The 27,774-nt window shown below is 38.7% G+C and overlaps 1 protein-coding gene across 2 annotated transcripts in view; it reads left to right on the top strand.

Moving 5' to 3' along the window:
* Nucleotides 1–27,774, top strand: part of FOCAD (focadhesin) — a 301,972-nt gene that overhangs the window by 134,711 nt on the left and 139,487 nt on the right. For both annotated transcript variants that reach the window (XM_046023020.1, XM_046023019.1), the window contains exons 12-15: nt 13,352–13,456; nt 13,866–13,967; nt 14,523–14,653; nt 16,529–16,655. In XM_046023020.1, the coding sequence (XP_045878976.1) occupies nt 13,352–13,456; nt 13,866–13,967; nt 14,523–14,653; nt 16,529–16,655 (465 nt within the window). The remainder of the gene's footprint in view (nt 1–13,351; nt 13,457–13,865; nt 13,968–14,522; nt 14,654–16,528; nt 16,656–27,774) is intronic.

The raw sequence follows: 27,774 nt of genomic DNA, 5'->3' as shown, positions 1-27,774 counted from the left end.
CGTACATGGGCTTTGGAGGTCGTGGCTTTGGTCCAGTCCTAACTCCAGCATGTGCCAGCCCTGTTAGCTCGCACAAATTATCTGGCTTTCACGAGATTCACTTTTGCCATTTGAAACACCATGATCATCATAATTTTCTATAAAATGTTTAGGAGAGTGTTCACAGTAGCTATTCAGTAGATGTCACGTAGGGGAGTCCGTGTAGATCAGATGCTCATATTAGACTGGAATAAGGCTAGAGAGAATCGCAAATAGAAGATTGCCCAGTCGGGGCCTTCATTACTCTAGACAGATTTCTTCCCTTGACCTTGTTTGTTTTTTTTTTTTAAAGATTTTATTTATTTATCAGAGAGAGATCACAAGTAGGCAGAGAGGCAGGCAGAGAGAATGAGAGGGAAGCAGGCTCCCTTCAGAGCAGAGAGCCTGACGTGGGACTCGATCCCAGGACCCTGAGATCATGACCTGAGCCGAAGGCAGCGGCTTAAACCACTGAGCCACCCAGGCGCCCCCACCCCGACCTTGTTTGACTCTCAAATGTTAGATTTCAAGACCCGAGGCCAGTTATTAACTAGGTTATGCTATAAATATAATTTGAATCACGGAAGAATAACATTGTACTGTTTGCATTTCTTTGACATTGCTCCATGCCTGCAGTTTCCTTATCAGTGAAAGAAATTATTAGCTTTTCAGCATTTCGTCAATGGACTGCTTTCCAAGGTATTATTTAAATAATAAGCCGAAACCATAGATCGTTATGTCAAGTAAGTGGGGAAAGTGGAATGAACTAATGTTCAAAGACATAATATACTATTATGTACATTAATTGTAGAATAAACAGTTTTTTAAAGTCTCTTTCAGTGTTAAAATATTAAAGAATGCACTTATGTTTCTATTTGTATGTGCCATTCAAGTATATTCATTCTTTGTTGTATAAAAACATTGTTTTTCAACTTAATAGTACCGTTTTCTTCCCACTGTTTTATAAATGGCAAATACACGTGTGTGCATAGAATTTACTTCCATTTTTTTTCACAGGAGAAAGTCTTACACAAAGATGGTTCAGCATTTATCTCATTGAAGGACATAAATACAATATAAACTGGGAGTATACCTGTGTGCCTCAGATATAGTGTTGTAAAATCTAAGTCTGAGAAGTTAAAGATTTTATTTATTTATTTGACAGAGAGATCACAAGTAGGCAGAGAGGCAGGCAGAGAGAGTGAGAGGGAAGCAGGCTCACTGCCATGCAGAGAGCCCGATGCGGGACTCGATCCCAGGACCCTGAGATCATGACCTGAGCCGAAGGCAGCGGCTTAAACCACTGAGCCACCCAGGCGCCCCTAAGTCTGAGAAGTTAAAGCAAACCGGATATTACTCTGGATTTTTGCTGAGATGACCACGTCTTAAATTATTTCTTTCCACTAGTATCTTTATTTCCGTGGATATTAATTTATTACTGTATCTTTTATATAGTCATAAAGTACAAGCTATCTCATTCCTTTAAAAAAGAGGGATAGTTGTAAACATTAATTCTATATTCTCCCATCTCATGACTACAGACTAGCAAAGCCCTTTTTCTTCCTCATAATTTAGAAGCAGATAGCACTCCTCATGATTTTCATTACAGAACTGTCTGAGGGACCAGGCTGCTTTCTCTGTAACCTCATACAGTGTTCCCAACGTGGATGTTTTTCATGGAATCCAGAGTTAAATTTTTATATTCTGTTCTTTATATGATTGACTCCTGGGCGATGCTGGTTTATGTCTCTCCAGCTTGTTTTCCTCTGTATGTTTTATCTAATTACAGGGAGAAGTCTTACTCGATAGCTCTTTATCCTGTTATAGATAGTCTGGAATGTCTGATTGCTTTCGCTCTGCCAAGTAGAATGGAGGAGTGAGCTGCACATGGACTCCACCAACTAACTTTAAGTTTTAGAACTTTGTGAACCAAGTGAGCCACCCAGGTGACCCTGGCAATGTGAGTTTTGATAATGAAACACGCACAGGGATTTAAAAATTTTTTTTTCCTTTTTTTTAAGATTTAATTTCTTTGACACAGAGAGAGAGAGAGTGTACAAGCAGAGGGAGAGGGAGAAGCAGGTTCCCCACTGAATGGGGAGTCCAATATGGGTGGAACTCGATCCCAGGACCATGGGATCATGACCTGAGCGAAGGCAGACACTTAACTGACTGAGCCACCCAGGTGCCCTTAAAAAAACATTTCAAAGAGAGGCACCTGGGTGGCTCAGTTGGTTAAGCGTTTCTAACTCTTGATTTCAGCTTAGGTCATGATCTCAGGGTTGTGAGATCTAGCCTCATGTTGGGCTCCGCACTGGGTGTGGAGTCTGCTTGAGATTGTCTCTCTCCCTCTCCCTCCCCTCCCCCACCCAAAATAAATAAAGTTGTTTAACCAAAAGAACTTAACATACACTCTTCTGACTGTTAAAAAAAACAGCCCCTTGATTTTTTTAAAATTACGGTGTGAAAAACATACGAAATATACCTTCTTAGCAAAATGTTGGGTATATGGTACAGTGTTGTGTAGAAATTTTCATCATGTAAGACCGAATTTGTGTACCCATTTAACAGCAGCTCCCTGTTCCCTCCTATCCCCAGGCCCTCTGGCAATCATTATTTTATTTTCTTCTTCTGAGACTGCCTTCTTTGGATACCTGGTATAAATGTGGAGTCATGCATGCAGTATCTGTCCATCTATGATTGGTTTGTTTCACATATAATGTCCTCAAGATTCATCTATGCTGTATCATGTGACAGGATTTCCTTTCTTTTAAGGCTGAATAGTATTTCATTGTATGTGTAGATCACATTGTCTTTATCTTTTCATCGGTTAATAGGTTGTTTCCTTCTCCTGGCTATTGTGAATAATGCTGTAGTCAACATGGGAGTGCAAATACCTCTTCTAGATCCTGATTTCAATTCTTTTGAAATACTGCAATTCTTTGAAAAAAAATTTTAATGATTTATTCATTTATTTATTTGAGAGAGACAACATGAACAGGGGGACAGAGGGAGAGGGAGAAAGAATCCTCAAGCAGACTCCCTGCTGAGCATGGACACCCCCCCGCCCCCCACAATGTGGGCCTTGATCCCAGGACCCTGAGATCATCACCTGAGCCGAAGGCAGAAGTTCAACCACCTGAGCCACCCAGATGCCCCTCTTTGAAATATTATTTAAAAGTCCCTGTGCATGTTTCATTATCAAAACTAACAGTGCCAGGGGCACCTGGGTGACTCAGTTGGTTAGGTGCCTGCCTTCAGCTCAGGTGTTGATCTGAGGGTTCTGGGATGGAGCCCCACATCAGGCTCCCTGCTCTAGCAGGGAGTCTGCTTCTCCCTCTCCTTCTGTCCCTTTCCCTGCTGGTATTTTCTCTGTCTCTCAAATAAAATCTTAAAACAACAGCAGCAACAACAAAACTAACAGTGCCAAATTAAATAAGTTAAACAGTCTCTTTATATTTCTTAAAATATTAGAGAAAGATTTGTTTGTGTTTCAATAGAGAGACCATCGTTTTAGAACAGGTACCTAAAAGCAACCATACAGTTAATGGACATTTGTCAATATATTTTAAAAGTACTTGTTCTGAATTTCCCGGAAGTGGCATTGCCAGATCATATGTTGGTTTTATTTTTATTTTTTTTTAAATATTTTATTTATTTGACAGGAAGAAATCACAACTAGGCAGAGAGGGAGGCAGAGAGGGAGGAGGAAGCAGGCTCCCCGCGGAGCAGAGAGCCCGATGTGGGGCTCGATCCCAGGACCCCAGGATCATGACCTGAGCCGAACGCAGAGGCTTTAACCCACTGAGCCACTCAGGTGCCCCTATTTTTAATTTTTTGAGGAGCTTCCGTACTATTTTTCATTGTGGCTGCACCATTTTACATTCCACCAAAAGTGCACAAGGGTTCGCATTTTCCCACATCCTCACCAACACATGTGAATTTCTATTATTATTAATAATGCCCATCCCAACAGGTGTGAGGTGGTATAGCTGATTGGGGCTTGGATTTGTATTTCCCTGGTGATGAGTGATGCTGAGCATCTTTTCCTGGGCCTGTGGCCATTGGTATGTCTGCTTTGGAAGATGTTTAGCTCCTTTGCTCACTTTTTCATTGGGTTGTTTATTTGTTGTTGTTGAGTTATAAAAGTTCCTGATATATTTTGGATATTAACCCCTTACCAGATATGTGGTTTATAGGTATTTCCTGCCATTCTGTAGGTTACCTTTTTTATTTCTTTTTTTTTTTTTAACTCTGGTGATTGTTTGCTTTGATGCACAGAAGCTTTTCAGGTTGATGTAGTCCCACTTGTCTGTTTTTGCCTTTGTCACTTGTGGTTTTGGTGTCACATCCAAGAAGTCATTGCCAAGACCAATGTTAGGAAGTTTTCCCCCTATGTTTTCTTCTAGGAGTTTCATAGCTTTAGGTCTTGTGTTTAAGCCTTTTATTCATTTTGAGTTGATTTTTGTGTATGGTGCAAGACAAGGGTCCATTGTCCTTCTTTTTTCTTTTTTCTTTATTTATTTACAGCGTAACAGTATTCATTGTTTTTGCACCACACCCAGTGCTCCATGCAATACGTGCCCTCCCTATTACCCACCACCTGGTTCCCCAAACTCCCACCCCCCGCCCTTCAAAACCCTCAGGTTGTTTTTCAGAGTCCATAGTCTCTTATGGTTCATCTCCCCTTCTTGCAGATACTCAATTAACCCAGCATCATTTATTCTAGAGACCATACTTTCTCCATTGTATTTTCTTGTCTCCTCTGTAATAAATTAATTGACCACATATACATGGATTTATTTCTAGGCTCTCTATTCCATTCCATTGGTCTCTTTGCCCCTGTGCTAAGATCACACTGTTTTGATTATTGTAGCTTTGTAATATGTTTTGAGGTCAGGAAATGTGAGGTACCCGGTTTTATTTATTTCTCAATATTGTTTTGGCTTTGTGTTTTCATGTGATTTTTATGATTATTTTTTCTGTTGTGCAAAAAAATGTCATCGGGATTTTGATAGGGATTGATTGCACTGAATCTGTAGATTGCTTCAGGTATTATGTACAGTTTAACAATAATTTTTCAGTCCATAAATGTAAAATATTTTTCTATTTATTTGTGTCTTTAACTTAAGCAGTCCTTTGTAGTTTTCAGGATACAAGTCTTTCACTTCACTGCTTTATCCCCAAGTATTTTATTGTTTTTGATGCTATTGCAAATGGGGTTGTTTTCTTAATTTCTTCTTGGATTGTTCATTATTAGTTTATGAAAACACAACCGATTTTTTTTAATGTTCATTTTGAATCCTGCAACATTTCTAAATTCTCTTACTATGTTTCTCCCCCTCATTTATTAGTTGTAACTAACTTTTTTTGGTGGAATCCTTAGGATTTTCTGCATGTAATAACATGTCATCTGTGAACTTTCTGATTTGGATGGTCTTTATTTCTTTCCTTCCTCCCTCCATTCCTCTGTCCCTTCCTCTCTTCCTTTCTTCCTCTTTTCCTTTCTTTCCCTAATTGCTCTGGCTAGTACTTCCAGTGCTATGTTGAATAGAAATGGCAAAAGTGGGCACTCCTGCTTTGTTCCTCATCTTAGAGGAAAAGTTTTCCAGTTTTTACCATTGAGTATGCTGTTATCAGTAGGCTTTTCATATAGAGCCTTTATAGTGTTGTAATTTCCTTCCATCTCCAGTTTAGTACATGATTCTATCATGAAAGTGTTGGGTTTTGTCAAATGTTTTTTCCTATATATATTGAGATGATCGTGACTTTTATCCTTCATCCTGCTAATGTAGTTTGTAACATGATTGATTTTTGTATGTTGAACCATTCCTGCATCTCAGGGATAAATCCCATTTGGTCACAGTAATATGATCCTTTTAAAGGAATTCTGTTTCTTAGTAGTTTGAGGATTTTTGTATCCATGTTCATAAGGGATAGTGGCCTGTAATGTTCTGTTCTTATATTGTCTTTGGTTTTGGTATGATTGTAATGATAGGGTCTCATGAAATGATTTTGGAAGTATTCCTACCTCTTCAGTTTTTTGGCAGGAGTTTAAGAAAGATTGGTGTTAATTCATCTTTAAATGTTTGGTAGCAATCACCTGTGAAGCCATCTGCTCTTGAGCTTTTCTATGTGGGGAGGTTTTTGGTTACTGATTCAGTCTCCTTTGTTATCAGTCTGTTCAGATTTTCAATTAATGATTCATTCTTGGTAAGTTGTATGTTTCTAGGAATTTATCCATTTCTTCTAGGTTATTCAGTTGTAGTATAATTGTATATAGCTGTCTCTTACATCCTTTTGATTTTTGGGGCACAGGTTGTAATATCTTCACTTTCATTTCTGAATTTATTTGTATCTTCTCTTTTTCTTATTCTAGATGAAGGGTTGTCAATTTTACTGACCTTTTAAAATACCAACTCTTAATTTTATTTTCCCCCCATTTTTTATTTCATTTATTTTTGCTTTTATCTTCATTTCCTTTCCTCTGTTACCCTTGGTTTGGCTTATTCTTTTTCTAGTTCCTTGAGGTACAAAGTTAATTTGTGATCTCCTTTCTTTTTTAATGTAGATTCTTACTGCTACACACTTCCCTCCTAGTGCTGCTTTTGCTGCATCCCGTAAGTTTTGGTATCTTGTGTTTTCATTGTTATTTGTCTCAAAGTATTTTTTAATTTCCTTTTAGATTTTTTTCTTTCGCTCTTTGATTAATCAAGAGTGTGTTTAGTTCCCATGCATTTGTGAATTTTTCTGTTTTCTTACTTTTATTGACTCCTAGTCTCATTTAGTTTTGGTGAGAAAAGATACTTGGTATTATTTCAGTCTTACACTTTTTAAAAAAGATTTTATTTATTTATTTGACACAGAGAGCACAAGCAGGGGTAGTGGCAGAGGGAGAGGGAGAAGCAGACTCCCTGATGAACAGGTAACCCAATGTGGGGCTGGATCCCAGGACTCTAGGATCATGACTTGAGCTGAAGGCAGTCACTTAACCGACTAAGCCATCCAGGTGCCCTGCAATTTTCTTAAATTTGTTAAGGGTTATTTTGTGACCTAACATGTGATCTGTTCTGGAGAGTATTCCATGCGTACTTGAAAAGAGTTTGTATTTTGCTGCTGTTGGGTGGAATATTTTGTGTATGTCTGTTAGGTATATTGGTGATAGTATACATGTCCTCTGTTCCCTTAATCATCTTCTGCCAGGATGTTCTGTCCATTAGTGAAAGTGGAGTGATGAAATCTGCTGTGCTGTTATCTTTCCCGCCTTTAGTTCTATAAATGTTTGCTGTGTATATTTGGGCTTACATATATTGCTCTGATGTTGGATACTTATATATTTATCATTATTTTCCTGGCGAATTGACCCTTTTTTATCATAACATCTTTGTTTCTCATGACAGTTGTTGACTTAAAGTATTTGTCATATGGTATGAATATATGGCTGTCCTTGCTCCCTTTTGGTTACCATTTGCTTAGAATATCTTCTTTTACCCATTCATTTTTAACCAGTGTGTGTCCTTAAATGTGAAGTAAATCTTTTGTAGTCAGCATATATTTGTATCTTGGTTTTTATCCTGTCAGCCTCTCTGTATTTTGATGTGGGAGTTGAACTCATTTACATTTAAGGTGATCACAAATTGAGAAAGCTTTAATATTGCAATTTTGTTCATTATTTTCTGAGTCTTACAGCCTTTGTTAAAAAAAAAAAGATGTACTCATTTATTTTTGAGAAAAAGAGCAAGTTCAGGGAGAGGAAGAGAATCTTCAAGCAGACTTGCTGTTGAGCAGGGAACCCGATGCCCAGCTTGATCTCAGGACCCTGAGATCATGACCTGAGCTGAAAGCAAGAGTTGGACACTTAAGTCACAGCCACCCAAGTGCCCTGCTCTTACAGCTTTTTGTCCCTCATTTCCTCTGTTTCTATCTTACTTTGTGGTTCATTGATTATTATTTTTTTGTAGTGACATGCTTTGACTCCTTACTCATTATCTTTTTTTGTATCTTCTGTGGGTATTTTGTTTGTGGTTACCATGGGGCTTATAGAAAACATCTTATAGCTGTAACAGTGTATTATAATCTGTTAACAACTTAACCTGTTGCATATAGAAGCTCTTTTTATTCTCTCCACACTTTGTTATTGTTGTCACAAATCACATCTTTTTGTATTGTGTATCCACTGATATATTTTTGTAGATTTGTCACTTAAATATTTTCCTTTTGACTCCCATATAAGATTTTAAAGTGATTTATGTACTATCATTACAGTATTATAGTATTCTATGTTCTTCTCTTTATTTACCTTTATCACTCAGATTCATACTTTGATAAGCTTTTCTGTTGCTGATAGCCTTTAATTTCAACTTGAAGGGTTTCCTTTCACATTTCTTGAAAGGCAGTTCTGATGGGTGAACTCCCTCATCTTTGTTTATTTGAAAAAGTATTTCTCTTTCATTTTGAAAGAAAGTTTTGCTGGTTATAATATTCCTGTTTGTTTTTTTTCTTTCAGCACTTTGAATATCTTATCTAGCATCCCTTCTGCCTATATGATTTTTGGCTGAGAAATCTGCTAATAGTCTTATGGTGGGGGGGGGCTCTTTAATAATCCCATCATTCTAATCTAAACCTTTTTTTTTAAAGAGGGAGAGAGAGGTGCAGAGGGAGAGAATCTTAAGGAGGCTCCATGCCCACCAGGGAGCCTGACCCAGGACTTGATCTCACAGCCCAGAGATATGACCTGAGCCAAAATCAGGGTTTGGTTGCTTAACCAACTGAGCCACCCAGGCACCACTCCCATCATTCTAAATCAATTGTTTATCATTGACTTGAATTCTGAAGGAGGGAAGCAAAAGCATAGAATTTTCTGAAACCAGAAGATCATGAGACTGAATTATAGGGCACTTCCCAGCTTATATTAAATTGAAAGTCAGAGAATTCATTCTTTTTTTCTGCCTCACAGTGGAATGCTCAAGAGTAGAGGAATTGGGTGCTTAGGTGGCTTAGTCAGTTAAGTGTCTGCCTTTGCCTCAGGTCGTGATCATAGGGTCCTGGGATTGAGTCCTCCATCAGGCTCCCTGCTCAGTGGGGAATCTGCTTCTGCTTCTGACCCTCCCCCAATTGTTCTCTCTCTCTCTCTCTCTTTCAAATAAATAAAATCTTTAAAAAAGCAGAGGAATCAGTAGTTCATCATTACATCTCAAGTAAGTCAATCAGTACATATGTAACTTCATTAGGAAAACAACAGTTCATACTTTATGCAAAAATATTTTCCATATGTATATATTTGTATCTGTGTTTTCCCCTATTTTGTTTTTCCCATTGGCTTTTTTTTTTTTTTTTAGAATTCCCATTCTTTTCTTTTTTAATTTATTTATTTATTTTCAGTGTAACAGTACTCATTGTTTTTGCAGCACACCCAGTGCTCCATGCAGTACGTGCCCTCCCCAGTACCTACCACCTGGTTCCCCCAACCTCCCACCCCCGCCCCTTCAAAACCTCAGGTTGTTTTTCAGAGTTCATCTCCCCTTCCAATTTCCCTCAACTTCCTTCTCCTCTCCATCTCCCCATGTCCTCCATGTTCTTTGTTATGCTCCACAAATAAGTGAAACCATATGATACTTGACTCTCTCTGCTTGACTTATTTCACTCAGCATAATCTCTTCCAGTCCCGTCCATGTTGCTACAAAAGTTGGGTATTCATCCTTTCTGATGGAGGCATAATACTCCATCGTGTTTGACAATTTACTTTGGGGTCTAATAGCCTTTGAACTGTATTAAGCTTAAGATAGGCACAGTAAAATTTTCTCACTTAGGTTTTTTCATTAATGAACTCCACGAGGAAAAAATAAACACCAGTCATACTTCTTTAAGTCTGAGGCTTATAAAGAAAATAACAACAACCTGTACTCTTCAACATAAATAGAGTACTTTATTTCTTTTCTGACAATATAATTAAAACAGTTGTTTAAAACCATATGGCTAAATGTACTATTTTATAAAATGTCAGTAAATGTACTGATTGCCTTCCCAGAACTAAGAATTTGTCAAAGTGTCTTAGTAGAAATCTTAACAGAAGGGGTAATTGAAACTTGGGCAATGCAATCTAAGATAACCTTTTGTTTTTAATTAAAATGGGGAATAAGAAGCCAGTTCAAAAATTTGTCTCCCTTTATTTGCTCAAGGTAGGGTGGTGGAACCTGTGTTCTAATAGAGCCCCAACACTTGTTAAAACATCAATTCTGCCTGTGTGCTGTGAGTCCAGCCATTACATGCGTAGCTCCAAATGCTGCCGTGGCGTATCATGGTCAGGCTCATTAATGAATTAATGTTTAACCATGACTTTTTGGTTAGCAGGTTAGTAGAGGATTTTTCTTCCTTCTTGAAAGTGAATTAAAGTAGATGTCTTCCTCAGCTTAGAAGGAACAGGCTTTTTAAGATTACAGCAGATAGAGGAAATTTAACATTTTAGACAGCAAAAGTGTGAAATGCGCTGGAAGAAAAATATTTTGGAGCTACGTTGTGCCATTAATAGGTTTATAGTAAGTATTCACTTGTAGATTTTGAATTGAATTTTTAAAAATAGCTTTATTAAGATATATGCTTTATGTTCTATATATGCTGTGTAATTCATCCTTTCAAAATTTACAGTTCAGTGACTTAGTATATTCACAGAGCTGTGCAAATGTAATTATAAATAATTTGAGAACATTTGCATTATCCCCCCCAAGAAACCTTGTACCCATTAGCAATCACTCCCCATTTCCCTCTACACCTTTCCAATCTTAAGCAATTACTTTCTGTCTCTTTAGATTTACCTATTCTGGACATTTCATGTAAATGGAATCATACAATATGTAGTCTTTTGTGACAGGCTTCTTACACTTGGCATGATGTTTGCAAGGTTCCTTTGCCATTTTATGGCTGAACAATATTTCCATTGTATGACTACACTACATTTCCTTTATCAGTTCATCAGTTGATGGACACTTGGGTTGTTTCTACTATTTGGCTATTGTGAGTTATGTCACTCTGAACATTTATGTAGGAGTTTTTTATGTGGATATGTTTTCATTTCTCTTGGGTATATAGATATCTAGAAGTAGAATTGCTAGATCATATGGTAATTCTGTTTAAACATTTGATAAACTACCAAACTGTTTTCTGAAGGGGTGCACCATTTTATATTCCTACCAGGAGTGTATGATGGTTTCATATTCTCCATATCCTTACCAACATTTGCTATTATCTTTTTTTAAATAATAGATCCTATTGGATATTAAATGGTATGTCATTCTGCTTTTGATTTGCAATTGTGTCATGGCTGATGATGGTTGAATATCCCTGTCTTTATTAACATTTATCTTCTTTGGATCCTTTGCTCTTTTAGAATTGAGTTATTTGTCCTTTCATTATTGAATTATGATAATTCTTTACGTATTCTGGATACAAATCCCTTATTAGACAATTTGTAAAATAAATTTGCCCCCATTTTGTGGGTTGTCTTTTCATTTTCTTTGTACTATCCTTCGAAGGACAAATACTTTTAATTTGAAGAAATCTATTTTTTTCTTCAGATGCACTTGCTTTTGGTGTCATATCTAAGAAGGCTTTGTCTAATCTAAGGTCACAAAGATTTACTATTATATTTTCTTTAAGAGTTTGATAGTGTTAGCCTTTACATTTGGGTCTAAAATTTATTGTGAGTTAATTTTTATGTGTTGTGTGAGAAAAGGGCCCAGATCCATTCTTTCGTATGTGGATATCTAGTTGTTGAAATCCAGCACCATTTTTCAGGGACTCTTCTTTCTCCATTTTTCTTGGCATATTTATCAAAAATCAATAGAAGATGAATATAAGGATTTATTCCTAGACTCTGAGTTCTGTTTCATTGATTTATATATATATATATGTGTGTGTGTATATATATATATATATATTTTTTAAGATTTTATTTATTTGTGAGAGAGAGAGAGAGAGCATGCACATACAAGTAGGCAGAGGCAGGCAGAGGCAGAGAGAGAAGCAGGCTCCCCGCTGAGCAGAGAGCCCAATGTAGGACTTGATCCCAGGACCCTAGGATCATGACCTGAGCCGAAGGCAGCGGCCTAACCAACTGAGCCACCCAGGTGCCCATCATTGATTTATATTTTTTGTTGTTAATGCTGCTACCACACTTGTTTGATTACTGTAGCTTTGTAGTGAATTTTGAAATTGAGAAGTTTGAGTCTCAAACTTTGTCCTTTTTCAAGGTCGTTTGGCTATTTGGGATCCCTCGCTTTTCCACACGATTTTTAGAATCAATTTTTCAATTCTGGCAAATAAGCCAGCTAAGATTTTGATGGGATTGTGCTGAATCTGTAGATCTATTTGGAAAACATTGCTGTCTTGGCAGTATTATATTTTTTGATCCACAAATGAATTGCACTTCTCTTTTTATTGTGTTATGCAGAAGGATTAAAACGGACATCTGGAGACGAATTTTTGTTCATTAACTACCCCCTTACAGTACAACTAATTTTAATTATTTTATGTTGGAATAACAGTTTCACTGCACAGTTATTTGATGTTTATATATCCTGTGTTTTAGCTTCCTTTTTTTTTTTTAAAGATTTTTTATATATTTATTTGACAGAGAGAGAGATCACAAGTAGGCAGAGAGGCAGACAGAGAGAGAGGAGGAAGCAGGCTCCCTGCGGAGCAGAGAGCCCGATGCGGGGCTCGATCCCAGGACCCTGAGATCATGACCTGAGCCGAAGGCAGCGGCTTAATCCACTGAGCCACCCAGGCGCCCCAGTGTGTTTTAGCTTCTTATTAGAACTGTAGACTTCTTTGGAGCAGGATATGTTTTAACTACATTTGTATTTCTGAGAGTTAATGTCATGCTTTTTTAAGAAAACCAGTTTTGGGGATGCCTGGGTGGCTCAGTCAGTTAAGCTGCTGCCTTCGGCTCAGGTCATGATCTCAGGGTCCTGGGATCGAGTCCTGCATCGGGCTTCTTGCTCATCTGGAAGCCTGCTTCTCTCCCCACCTCTGTCTGCCACTCTGCCTACTTGTGCGTGGGGTCTTTCTCTCTCTCTCTCTCTGACAAATAAATAAATAAATAAAATCTTAAAAAAAAGAAAACCATTTTGATTGGTATTTGGCAGATCATTATAAAAGAGATAGACTGGTAGTGGTACTATGAAATTACCACTGATAACAAATGGCTAGCTAACATTTTTTTAAGTCTTCAAAGTTTTATATATTCCCATTATTCTTTTGAAGAAAAAATAATGATTGCATTACAGATCTATTTCCTTTGAAGGCATAACAAATACATTCTTTACATTCCTTTTAGGTACCAAATTTGATTCCGGTTTTAATGTTCAAATTGGGAAGACCACTGGAACCCGTATTATATAATGACATCTTGTATACTTTACCTACCCTTGGTGTTCACAAGGTTTGTATATTAAACAGTTTGCCTGGGGACAAAAAAGAGAGTGAGGCATGCCTAATACATTGAATTTTGAGCCCTTAATTTTGCCATGACTGCTCTGCTCTGCTCTTCTCTTCTCTTCTCTTGTTGGGCCAGAAGTATTTATTATGGTATTTTAAGAATTAATACTTTGAAATCATTTAATAGCCAATTTTCCCCATAGGCTGTTGTTTGAGATAAGGTCTTATGCCCCCAGGTTTGCTAGCTAGCCCCTCCCCAAAACTGCCGCCGACCTCTGAGAAGATGGGTTGTATTGTAGTTGGCTTCTGTTTTAGTCTTTATTCTGTGATAAGGGATTTTCACATTGTTGGCATCACTTTGGGATTACCTACATTCACATTTGAGAAACCAGAGTTTCTTCAATATTTTTTAGGTGTGTATAGGACAGATTCTACGAGTGATCCAACTTCTTGGAACCACTCCACAACTAAGACCTGTCACTCTGCGCTTGTTGACATCTTTGTGGGAAAAGCAGGTAAGCTCAGGTGTACACTTGTGTATTAAACATGTGAACCCTTTAGTGAAAGGGTTCACTAAAGCAAACTAGTTTTGTCAGTGTGTGTGACAGTACTTTGATGCAGTAGGGCTGTGGAGTGGCATTGCATTCAGGCATTGCTGTGGAGTGATTGCATTCAGAAATTTTGGTTTAGCATGCTGCTTTTGATATGTAATGCAGTCGGTGGTGATTGACTCTCAAAGAGAAATTGAAAATAGAAAAAAAGGTATTTCCTTAATTCTGAACTTTATTTTTCCATCTGTATGTAAAAAGTAATAGAAATATGATTATATGTGATTAGTGCCTTTGTAATTAGGGTGAGATTCAGCTACCTTTTTCTTGTCTTATGAAATGAACAGTACATGGGCCTGTAAGAAAATCCCCAGCAATCACAAAAGCATTCTTTGCTGCTGATTAGAAGAAATGCATTACAATTAGCGATGCAAATGTGGGATTTGGAGGTAAAAATACTATGTAAAATGATTATTCAACTCCAGTTGGGAAATTACCTTTTTTATGAAATTCCCTTCTTAGGATCGTGTCTACCCTGAACTGCAGCGTTTCATGGCCATGTCCGATGTGCCTTCTCTGTCCGTGGGCAAGGAAGTCCAGTGGGAAAAACTCATCGCCAAAGCAGCATCGATCAGAGACATATGTAAGCAAAGGTAAGATGCGCTTAATCCTTGGGAGTGGATATCATGAAATATTCCTTTGCTCTTAATTTTTTTATTGTAAGGAAAAACCTAAGAATGATAGAGGGTATTTGGGTAAGAATAAATTAATTTTCAGTTCCAGTTTTCTTATTATAGAACTTAGTTAGATTGGATAATAACTTTGAGAAGCAAGCATGTCTTTTTATTTCAGATCTAGCCTTGTATCTAGATTTATAGGAAATTCATATCCTTTTCTGGATAATACTTCAATATTATGATAAAAAACGTGATGCTATGTTTTCTGGGTTTTTTTTTTTTTTGGTATACAAATCCCTGAACCTAAGCAGTGGACTATAATGAATTGTTCTTATTCTTTTTTTTTTTTTTTTGAAGATTTATTTATTTATTTATTTTGGTCAAAGTGAGAGGTCACAGGCAGAGGGAGAAGCAGGCTCCCTGCTGAGATGGGAGCCTGATGCAGGACTTGATCCCAGGACCCTGAGATCATGACCTGAACTGAAGGCAGACACTTAACCAACTGAGCCACCCAGGCGTCACTATAGTCAGCTGTTCTTTTTTATATTTTCCCTGTGTTATGCCTAATTATTAAAAGGAGTTTGAATAGGGAAGATCTCATTTGTGACTCTGTCTAGAATTGATTACTAGAATTATTACAAAGGCGGCCTGATCTTTAATCCTGACGTATGCTCTAGAGGGGAGGAAGTCATGAAGGTATTTGGGGAAATGACTCGGCTGATATAGATTTGGGATTATCCTGAAGCTGGTAATGTGGACGATTCTTGTTTCAGATTTGGGGTCAGGATGTATCTACTTCTCAGCAGTTCTGCCTCTTTTCTAAGTTCAGCCTTTTGGCAACGCCAACATAGCTTCACAGTACAAGTCACACACATGAAACCCAAGACCTGGGTGTGTGGATTCTCTTGAGCTACTGGCGTGGACGACATTTTAGAGACGAAGGGTTATTAGCCGACATTTTGATTTTACACCGTTAAAGCTCAGTGTCTGGAGAAGTTAGGTATCAGAGCAGGTCAGAGTCTGTTGATAACTCATTCCGTATTCCACCTCAAGGTCTGCCAAAGTTTTCCAGTTTTGGAAAATGATTACTGTTTTCCAGACAGTGAAATGGTAGAATCCAGCCAGGCAGATTTCATCAATTGGGAGTTTGTTAGCGGAAACTGTTCTGTCACTCAACGGTTATGAGGAAAGCCGAGGATGGACCTGAGCATTTCTTTGAGAAGTTCCAGTCATTCTGGGGCTAGCATACTGCATGTGGAAGAAAGCGGAGAAGAAGGGGAGATGGAGGAGTCAGTGAATCCAGTGTCGTGCTGGGCGTGAAGTGGGGGTTTTGTCAGTTATGATTCATATCATTACTTTTATCATCATAACGATTCGGCATCGTTACTGTGATAGGTGTAACCACCTGACTATCCCTGCTGTAATAAATTATCTTCTCATCTCCAATCCCTGCTTTTGTAGTCAGTGGCTGGTACCAGAGCATCTGGCAGGCAGGGATAGCTCTATCTTTACTGATAATCTCAATGAGGTAAGTCAGTTCTTTTCACCATTATTTCAGACTTGAATTTTTGTCAATCCAGGCAATAGCATTTACAGTTTAGGGAGAAGACAATTTGTTAGCAAGTGTCCTCTTGCTTGGATAATATTTCTTTATCAAAAATGAGCCTTACGTTACAGCAGGACAACGATGATGCGAATCTTGGCAGAAAACATATGTTCGTATGTGCGGGTCAACATTTAATGGATGTAAGGGTAAAGAAAGCTCTAAAGCTTTTTGATCAGGCAAAAGTCCTGGGAGGGGGAGAGTGCTCTTCAGCTTTAATCTTGTTTCTAAACTATTGTTTCGCGTAGGCCCTACCAACACGGTGCAGATATGTTGGCAGCCGTTTCCCAGGTGTTGAACGAGTGCACCAAGCCTGATCAAGCCACTCCGGCAGCTTTGGTGCTCCAAGGTCTTCACGCGCTCTGCCAAGCGGAGGTAGGCTTTTTAACCTTGTTTTGGATCCTTTTGAAGAAATTACTTACTGGATGCACCATACTTGTTACAAGGACATAAGTTTAGATGCAGTTAATTGAGTGCTGAATGTTCACTCCCAGAGAATTTTGTTAGGGAGTGAGTTTAGCCAGATTCTTTCTTGAAACATCTGGTCCCGCAGACATTCTCTAGAGGCTAGAGACAACCACTCTGTTTTCCCTTGTTATTTATTTTCCCTTGTTCTTTATTTCCTGTGTTATTTGTAACACGGGACAGTTACGCTCCTAGGAGAACTCATAAGTAAATCTGCTTCTTAGGTTTGTGATTAGCACGCTGTAGAAGCAAAGGAGGTGAAGAGATTGGCATACACCCATGGCAGCTTTATAGCCCGCAGAAATTATGGTTGGCTTGAAGACTGGCAAAGGATCCTTTCTTTCCTAGTCACTAGTTTGGGTAGGATGAATGGATGTCAGACTTGCACCTCTAACAATTTTCTGAGCTTAAGCCTACTCCCCAGTTGACAGCTCAGCAGACAGAATCTTAAGCATTTTGGAGAAATGTGATAGTGATGTCAAAGATCACTGATGACCCTAACCAAAGGTTTTGACGCAGTGAGACATACTTACACAACTGGACTCTTTTTGTCAAGGAGACTTTGTGGAATTCTCTTAGCGTTGGCAGTTATGGTTGGTACAGTAATGAATGTAATGGTATAATAAAACCGGCAGTGACTGTACTCGTGTTTATATGCTCATGTTCTTATGCTAAGTACTTTCCATTTATGCTCCTCATTAATTCTGCAGTATGGGGATTATAATGCCATTTTATAGATGAGGAAAATAGACCTACGAGGGCAGTTGTTTACTCAGGATCTTGATATGAGACTGAACTTGATATGAGACTGCTCTTTTGGGTAGATACTTCCTTTAGCAGAGAGTGAGCACCATCACTGTTCAGGAACCGGTGTGTGCTGAGGCCTGTACCTCTAGAGCCTGGGCGCACCGGTGGACAGAGCTGTTAGGGTCTCCTAGCAGAGGGCTGCTGCAGCAGGGGACAACTACACAAAACCAATGACTGTTGTTTGTTATTGTTTCCATTAGTCATCTGGAATTGGCAAGTGTCACTTGAATAATGATCTTGCTTTCCTGATAAAGAATTCTAAACCTCTTTTGGAAATGAGTTTTTAAATAGGAGCTTTGAGAGAAGAGAGGATTCTATACTTTCCCCTCCAAAGGGTGATCAGTGTTACCGTTTTGGAGGATTTCCTGGTCATTATTTTTTCCAAACAGGAATCAAGTCCTTTCCAAAATTAACCTTTTCTCCTCTAACAGATGGTAATTTTGTCTTACCGTGTCCGTAATTCCTTTGTGTTCTCCACCCATCCTCCGCTGTTAACACGGCTCTGTTGCCTGTAGATGCTGATTAACTCATAAGAAAGTACCAGAGGTACTTAGTGTTATTTACCATCTTGTCCTTATAGATAGTACAAGTGTCTTGAGTTGTGGAATTGTTTTTTTTTTCCTGAGTTGTGGAATTTGTTGAAATTGGCTATATCACAGTTAATTTTGGCAATAGAAATATTCTTTTTAAAAAAATGTTTTGTAATAGCTTTATGTTCATTTAAATAAATAGACATAATCTATTTCCCCTTGATGAATCTTGACGGTAGTAATTGATCCTTGTATTTTGTTTAAGCCATTCCAAACCTTTTTTGTATGTGTTCATTGTTTGTGAAGTTGCTGCTGTTATGTCCTGTGGTGTGTGTTAAAGTTGCAAAATATACTCAATTTGGTGGCTCTTGCCAGGACACATTTACAAATTTTGGGCTAATCTTTTTTTTTTTTCTTGCCAGCATGCTATCCATAGAAGCCAGTATGCGTTCTTTGAGGCCATGTATTCTGTCTTCTAATTGATATCATGTGTGAAGCAATTGATGGTTGCCAAGAGTTTCAAGAATGAAAATATTCAACATAGTTATAAATCTGTTTCCCAGTAGCATTTGGTAGTAATTTGTCTATCCACTGCTTTTTAGATCCTTGACTGTCAAATATAATTAAGAATATAGAAAGCTGGGGCGCCTGGGTGGCTCGGTCATTAGGTATCTGCCTTTGGCTCAGGTTATGATCCTGGGGTCCTGGGATCGAGCCCCACATCAGGCTCCCTGCTCAGCAGGAGGCCTGCTTCTCCCTCTCCCACTCCCCCTGCTTGTGTTCCCTCTACTCTCTGTGTCTCTCTCTGTCAAATAAATAAATAAAATCTTTAAAGAAAAGAATATAGAAAGCCAAAAACAATGAAATTTTAAAAACCAATAAGGAAAAGAGTAAAATTGAATAACCCTAACTTTTAGAAAGTGCCTCATTTGGAAAACCATTCCAAATTGAATTTTGCTGGGCTTTCCCATCCTTGCCTTTTGTAAGTAAGTAGAGCTCTTTTTCTTAAGGTCTATCCTGGACTCCTCAGTTTTTATGAAATTCATTTTTCTGGAGGGTTAAATTAAGCCTGCAATTCCCCCTCCTTAATCATTTCTCATGGCCTCCAATGAGAGATTGAAAGGATGGATTCCATGTCATTGCCAACTCTATGAAGGTGGAGATTGTGTTTCCTGTGTGGGTTTCTTCGATGCTGCTTTACTAGACAAAAATGTAAGGGGAAGTCCTAGGAATCTTTCTGAACCATAAAGACAAGAATGTAGTTTCCATTTTGGAACCGGAAAAGAAACTTACTCTTTTTTTTTTTTTTTTTAAGATTTTATTTATTTATCTGACAGAGATCACAAGCAGACAGAGAGGCAGGCAGAGAGAAGAGGAAGCAGGCTCCCCACTGAGCAGAGAGCCTGATAAGGTGCTTGATCCCAGGACCCTGGGATCACCACCCAAGCTGAAGGCAGAGGCCTTAACCCACTGAGCCATCCAGGTACCCCAAGAAACTTACTCTTAACACTATAGATACATTGATTCAGGACTTCACACCTTTTTTTCTTTTTTAATTGGCTGAACTACTTTTTACAAGTTACACCTAATATGAATTTAGACATTTGGTGATATGGGGAATCATTTAATACTGGAGAAACAGTGGCTCTGGCAATTTAAGTAACTTTCCAAGGTCACATGACTCATAAGTGAAAGAGAAGGAAAGTAGATCCAGGACCTTCTCCAAGTCTGACTTTCTTTTGTTATTTTGAGGCTTCTTTCCCTTGAAAAATATGAGCGTGAAATAAAATACTTTTATCTTCAAGCAGAGGGTTTGTCATTTTTTTTTTTAAGATTTTATTTATTTATTTGACAGACAGAGATCACAAGTAGGCAGAGAGGCAGGCAGAGAGAGAGAGGAGGAAGCAGGCTCCCTGCTGAGCAGAGAGCCTGATGGGTTTGATCCCAGGACTCTGGGATCATGACCCGAGCTGAAGGCCGAGGCTTTAACCCACTGAGCCATCCAGGCGCCCCGGGTTTGTCATTTTCAAAGGAAAATTAATAGTCTTGCATTATCTTTTCCATGTTTTTTCCTTTCAGTTTTCTAATCTCATCACTTTTTGCTTTAATTTTCTTCTTCTTAAAAAAGATTTATTGATTTATTTGAGAGCAAGTTTGCACACTCGAGGGGGGGCGGGGGGCCGAGGGAGAGAGAGAATCTTAAGCAGACTCCCTGCTGAGTGCATAGCCCTACTCAGGGTTTGATATCACAATCCTGAGATCATAACCTGAACAGAAATCAAGAGTCGGTTGCCTAACTGACGACGGCATCCAGGCGCCCCGTTTCTTTTTCACTTAATATAAAGTTATGTCTCTGAAAAGCAATATTCTCTCTCTTTAAAAAAAAAAGTTTTATTGGGACGCCTGGGTAGCTCAGTTGGCTAAGCGTCTGCCTTTGGCTCAGACCATGATCCCAGGGTCCTGGGTTCAAGCCCCTCATCGGCCTCCTTGGTCAGTGGGGAGCCTGCTTCTCTCTTTGCGTGCCACTCCCCCTGCTTGTGCTCTCTCTCTCCTTCTCTCTCTGACAAATAAAGTATTTTAAAAAAAATTTTATTAAGCTATAAATCACATGCTGTTTATTTTATCCATTTAAATGTTTACAATTTGATGGATTTAGTACAGAGTTCTACAGTCATCACTACAATCCATTTTAGAACATTTTACCACCTCCACAAAAAAAACCTTGTACCCTTTAGCTGTCACCCCTCCCCCACCCTTCACATTTGCCCTAGCTCTAGACAACCATGAATCTACTTTCTGTCTCTATGGATTTGCCTGTTCCGGACAGTTTACATAAATGGAATCATACAGGGGCTCCTGGGTGGCTCAGGTCATCATCCCAGGGTCTGGGGATGGAGCCCCCATCAGGCTCCCTGCTCAGTGGGGAGTCTGCTTCTCCTTCTCTCCATTCCTCTGCTCTGTCTCTCTCTCTCTCTCTCTGTCAAAATAAATAAATAAAAATTTTTTTAAAAATGGAATCATACAGTACATTTTTTTTTGTGACTGGCTTCTTTTACTTAACATGTTTTCAAGGTTCATCCGTGTTGTGTCATGTATCAATACCTCATTTCTTTAATGGTTGAATAATATTCTACAGGGTAATTCTGTTTTGTCCATTTTTTTAAAAAGATTTTATTTATTTGACAGAAGTTGCAAGTAGGCAGAGAGGCAGGCAGAGAGAGAGGGGGGATGCAGGCTGCCTGCTGAGCAGAGAGCCCGATGTGGGGCTCGATCCCAGGACCCTGGGATCATGACCTGACCCGAAAGCAGAGGCTTTAACCCACTGAGCCACCCAGGCTCCCCTGTTCTGTCCATTATTAGTTAATGAACGTTTAGGTTTTTTCCCTTCTTTTTGTCTGTTCTGAATAATGCTGCTGTGAACATTGGTGTACATATTTTGGTGTAGACCTATGTTTTCATTTTGGGGAGGTATACACCTAGGAATGGAATTGCTAGGTCACATGCTTATTTTGTGTTTAACCATTGAAGAAATGGCCGGGCTGTGTTCCGAAGTGGCTGTACCATTTTGCATTCCCATCAGCAGTGTATGAAGATTCTAATTTCTCTTCATCCCTAGCAACACTTCTTAGCTGCCCTTTCTTTTTTTCTAACTGTAGCCATCCTAGTGAGTGTGAAGTGTATCTCCTAAGGCTTTGATTTGTGTTTCCCTGATGACTCATGATAGTGAGCATCTTTCCTTGTGTTTCTTGGCCACTTTTTTATCTTTTTGGAGAAATGTCTACTGTGATCCTTTGAATAGTCTCTTCTTCATAGCTTTTAACTCGCCTTGTCAGCCAAGTTACATTTTGCTCCTGTAGGAATGATTAGTAAAACAGTTTTGTTCTCATACATCAAAGTAAAGGAGACTGGGAAATCACGAGCTTTTTAATGGGCCTTTTAGTACAGAGCTTATCAAACCATGTGAAATACCAGATAAAGACTTGTAAGTTCCATTTTACCATTTGTTCCATTTGTCCACATATTACATTTTCTTTATTTTTAATGAAATTAGCTGAATGTTTTCATCAGTTTATGGAAAACTATTAGAGATGTTTTAGTAATAGTATTAGTAAGCATCTGTTGTTTTACTGAGTGTTTTCTATATAGTAACCATTATATATTACAGTCACTATTATCTCATTTAATCTTACTTAAAGAAGCCCTCTACCTAAAAGGTACTATTGTCTTCTGGGAAGCTAACAGTAGTTAAATTAATTGCCCAAGGTCATATGGCTAACTTGTGGTAGAGTCAGAATTCAAACCCAGGTCTGTCTCAATTCAAAGTCTCTGTCTTAGTCACTTTTTAAAAAAAAGCCTAGCTTTGTTGAGAGGTAATTCACAAATGACCACTATGTGTTTTTGTTAGTCATGTTTGTGTTCAGTTGACCTAGTTACAGTGTGATATTATTGGAGAGATCGTTTTGTGAGCATGACATTTGGACTCATTCCCCACCCTTCTCCTCCATTTCCTTTGTGATTAGTTTACTGCAAGAGTTTATATAATTTAGCGTTCACATAAAGATCCAAATGAAAGAGATGTTTTGAGCTAAACTAGATTAATTTTTAGTGTTTTTACTGGTGAAAAATTAGATTTTGTAATTTAAAGACGTGTTGAATGTTTTTATATCACTTTTAAAGACATTTGGTTTTTATAGTATCACATTTACTTTGAATAATGAAAAAAGTAGTCTCCATCAGCTTTTCACAAAAGCATTTTCATTTTGTTTATTTTCCTTTCCATTGTATTTTTACATACATATTTTTTATTTCCATCTTCTCTATTTACTTTACATTTTGCTAGAAATAGTTTTGATGTTCTACATATTTCAAAAAATTTTTTAAAAGATTTATTTGTTTGTTTGACAGAGCACAAGCAGGGGGAGAGGGAGAAGTGGGCTCCCCACTGAGCGGGGAGCCTGATGTGGGGTTTAATCCCAGGATCCTGGGATCATGACCTGAGCCGAAGGCAGACATTTAACTGACTGAGCCACGCATGTGCCCTGTTGCTACATATTTTAATGACTTAATTACATTCCACTGAGTAAAATTATCATAAGTAATCAAATAATACATTTCATTTTTTTTACTTAATTTTATTTTTTCAGTGTTCCAAGATTCATTGTTTATGCATCATACCCATTTCTTAAAAATTTTTTTAAAGGATTTTATTAATTTATGCATTTGAGAAAGAGAGAAAGAGAAAGAGAGTGGGGGGAGGAGCAGAGGGAGAGAGGGACAAGCAGACTCTGTGCTGGGTGCACTGCCCGATGTGGGGCTTGATCTTACAACCCTGAGATAGATCACAACCTGAGCTGAAACCAAGAGTTGGTTGCTCCATCAACTAAGCCACCCGAGTGCCCCACAAATAATTCATTCTTGGTTGACTTTTAAGTTGCTTCTCCCTTTTTCCTTTTTTTTTAAAAGATTTATTGTTTTAGAGAGAGTAGACGGAAAGAGAAAATCCCGAGCAGATTCCCCACTGAACACGGAGCTGGCTAGGGGATTCAATTCCTGAGATCATGACCTGAGCCACGTAGGTGCCTCCCCACCAACTTTTCTGTCTGTATGTTTAGTAGTCTAAGAAGTAATTACCTTGTAAAATTTAAGTTCCTTTTGGATTGTTTTCTTAGAATAAATATTTTAGAGTTTTAAGGATATTTTAATGATTTTTTAAAATAAATATAAATAAAATAAAATAAATAAATATTTGACAGACAGAGATCCCAAGTAGGCAGAGAGGCAGGCAGAGAATGAAGGAGGAAGCAGGCTCCCTGCTGAGCGGAGAGCCTGATGTGGGGCTCTATCCCAGGACCCTGTGATCATGACCTGAGCAGAAGGCAGAGGCTTTAACCCACTGAGCCACCCAGGCACCCCTATTTTAATGATCTTATTAAATAGTTAACTTACTTTTGTAGTAATTTTCCATGTTTACCTGAGCCTGAGAGATGGAATGTAGCTATTTGTACCCAAGTTTCAGGCAGTATTGTTTGTTACTGGGGAGAACAGTTCAGTTGTATTGCTACTTCATTAACTCCTGGTAGCATTGCTTGTTATGATCATTGTGCTTGCTACCAGGAGCCCATAATCCCTTATGCCCCAAATTACAAGCTGTCATTAAGGAAAGATCTAAATTGTTGCCTCATAGTGAATTTGCCCAGTGTAAGTTTAGCTTTAGGGCTTTGGAGAATTACTAATAAAGGAGGCAGGGTGGTGATTTAATTCAATATGAGTTTTTAAGTGGAAGTTGTAAAAAGTTACTGTACTTTAAATTAATTTTATTTAAAAAAATTTTTTTAAACATTTTATTTATTTGAGAGAGAGTGTATACAAGCATGGGGGGGGGCATAGGGAAAGGTAGAGGGACAAGCAGGCACAACCCAGGGCCCCATCCCAGGACCCTGAGATCATGACATGAGCTGAAGTCAGATGCTTAATCGACTGAGCCACCCAGGTGCCCCTTAATTAGTTTTATTTTTAAATCATTTGTGTATTATTATTATGAGTGCCTTTAAAGTTCATCTTGTTTGCTTGAGATCTTATTAAACCCAAACTTCAGCTTTTTTTTTTTTTTTGGTTTGCTTTTATTTTATATTTTAAAAATGTCATTGTTTTGCTTTAGAGATTTATGGGTCTAAATGTAAAAGAGATCCTATTTATGTCATAATCTCATGCAGTCCCTCGCCTGTTCCTGAAGATGTTCAGGTAGAAATGATGGGTAGCCTTTCAGAAGGCTTCTGCCAAGATGTCATCTATTCATTGTCTGATGATTGGAGGTGGGGAAGAGAGCAAGGGGAGAGGGGATGGTGTGGCTTCCCCCTCAAACCCCACGGCCACTGCAACAGCAAATAGTAGGCAAGGATTCCTTGGGCAGGAAACAACATTCACCTTAAAATAAAAATACTGACAATTTAAGCTGGGATGTGCAGGGCTCTCTGGATATGAAGATTTATAAGACACTTTTGGCCTAGGAATTCACAGTGTAGTCGGGGAGAACACTGCGTTAAGTACACTCAGTGTATTTGAAATTTGGAAATAAGGGAGGGGAGAGATAGACGGCAGCAAAGGAGTCCTTCTCTAAACCTCACGCAGCAATTCCGTGGCAGAGGGAAAGAACATCTGGGTCTAGAAGGGAGAGGCTCTGTGGCTCACCTGCAGCTCTCAGTTTTTTTCTTATTTAAAAAGAAAGCTGACTTGTTAAATAGCCCTATTGAGATACAATCCACACAGTCTACATTTCACCCATTTATGGTGTACAGTTCAGTGGCTTTTTGAATATTCACAGAGTCATGCATCCATCTCCACTGTCAATTTTAGAACATTTTCATGACCCCAAAAGGAAACACCATCCCCTCCATGCCCCTCCCCCCAGCCTTAGGAAACCGCTCCTCTATTTTCTGTCTCTATAGACTTGCCTGTTGTGGACATTTCACGTAAAAGAAGCTTATAGTATGTGGCCTTTTGTGACTGGCTTTTCATTAGCGTAGTGTTTTCCAGCTTCATCTGTGCTGTAGCATGTATCCATACATTACTTTGTATAGCTGAGTAATACTGCTTTGTACGGCCACACCACATTTTATTCATTCATTAGGTGATGGACATTTGGTTTTTTCCACACTTTGGCTGTGATGAATAATGCTGCTATAAACATTCATGTACAAGGTCTTTTTTTTTTTTTTTAAAGATTTTATTTATTCATTTGACAGAGATCACAAGTAGGCAGAGAGGCAGGCAGAGAGAGAGGAAGGGAAGCAGGCTCTCTGCTGAGCAGAGACCCAGAGGCAGCCTCCATCCCAGGACCCTGGGACCATGACCTGAGCCAAAGGCAGAGTCTTTAACCCATTGAGCCACCCAGGCACCCCTACAAAGTCTTTTTAAAAATATTTTATTTATTTGCAAGAGAGCAAGTGAGTGCGCATGAACGGGGGGAGGGTCAGAGGGAGAGGGAGAAGCAGACTCCCCACTGAGCAGCTCCCCTCCCTGCCCCACTCTCCCTCCCGCAACCAAGGTCTTGTACATAGATACCCAGGAAAAATGAAACATAAGAGTGGAAGTGTTGGATTATGTCACTCTCTGTTTAGCTATTTGAGTAACAGCCAGACTGTTGTCCAAATGAGCTGTATTGTTGTACCAACATACATCTTTCATTTCCTCTCCCCAAATAATGCAGATACTCCTAGGTAGGCATGGCCACTGAAGCATAATTAGCTGTTACATACATTCTTACAAAATGTATATGATGTGGATAGGCATTTAAGAATAAGAATGTGGTAGCGTGTCTTTGGTTATATAGAAGGGTTGCTAAGAAAGAGGGAGCTGCCCTGGACAGTTCTTTCTGACTTTCTTTGGGGGATTGTTGCCTTGCTACTCAAAATGATTTCATCTGCCTTTGGGAAGTTGCCAACCCTTGTCTTATCAGGTGTTCTCTTTGACCAGTAATTAATAACAATCCTGAATGGTGCATTGTTTACCATACTAAGGATGTCTGTCTTCATAAAAACTGACATATCTATAAATCAGATTTTGGAAATGTATGGCTTATTTTGTTTGATTATCATAGAATTAATATTTTAAATTCTAATATTAATGAAAAATGAAAATATGGATACCTGGTGTCTCTTCGTGAGGCAGGAGTATCTTGCAGTACCTGGCCTGCTTGTCCACATGGCATTGACCCCTTGGTGGTAAGTAGCACTTAGCAGCTTCCTGTAGACGAGCACGTGCTCTAATTTGCTGTGGTCCCTTTGCCCTTTAGATTTACATTACTTGTGTGACCCAGATAGTCCTTGCAAATGTGTCTCGTTATTTTAATATTACAAGTAATTTCATAGGAACTTGTGTTTGTAACAACTCTCCCTTCTTCTGTCCAAACCACTCTTCAAAAAGGAAGCTGTTCTAGGATTGGATAGTAGGCATGATAAAAGGTCCACATTATTGGTCATAGGGAAACCTATATACCTCTGTGATCACTAAAATTAAAAAGACTGTCAATACCAAATATTAGAGAAGGTGTGAATATCTCCCATGTTATTGTCAGGAATATAAAGTGATAAAACCATGGTGGGAAAGTATTTAGTAGTGATGGTTGTTGTTTTAAGATTTTATTTGTTTAGGATGCTTGGGTGGCTCAGTGGGTTAAGTCTCTGCTTTCGGCTCAGGTCATGATCTCAGGGTCCTGGGATCGAGCCCGCATTGGTCTCTCTGCTCAGCAGGGAGCTTGCTTCACCCTCTCTCTGCCTGCCTGTCTGCCTACTTATGATCTCTGTCTATCAAATAAATAAATAAAATCTTTTAAGAAAAGATTTTATTTATTTATTAGAGAGAGTGCGAGCAGGGGAAGGGGAAGAGGGACAAGTTACTCCCCACTAACTGTGGAGCCCAACATGGGGCTCCATGCCAGGACCCCGAGACCACGACCTGAGCCAATGTCAGATGCGTAACCGACTGAACCATCCAGGCGTCCCAGTGGGTTGTTTTGATAAAGATGAACGTAAACCTACTTAATGATCCAGCATTTCCACTTCTAGGTATTTACCTGAGTAAATGAAGACAGGTCCACAAAAAAACTCCATAAGAATGTTCAGTTGAGCTTTATTAATGGTTACATATTTGCGGACAACCCAGCTGTTCGTCAGCTGGTCAGCAGGTGAACAGAT

The sequence above is a fragment of the Meles meles genome, chromosome 11 (genome assembly GCF_922984935.1).
Source record: "Meles meles chromosome 11, mMelMel3.1 paternal haplotype, whole genome shotgun sequence".
NCBI classification, from domain to species: Eukaryota; Metazoa; Chordata; class Mammalia; order Carnivora; family Mustelidae; genus Meles; species Meles meles.
Note: the sequence above shows the minus strand (reverse complement) of the source record. Positions and strands in the feature narration are given on the sequence as shown.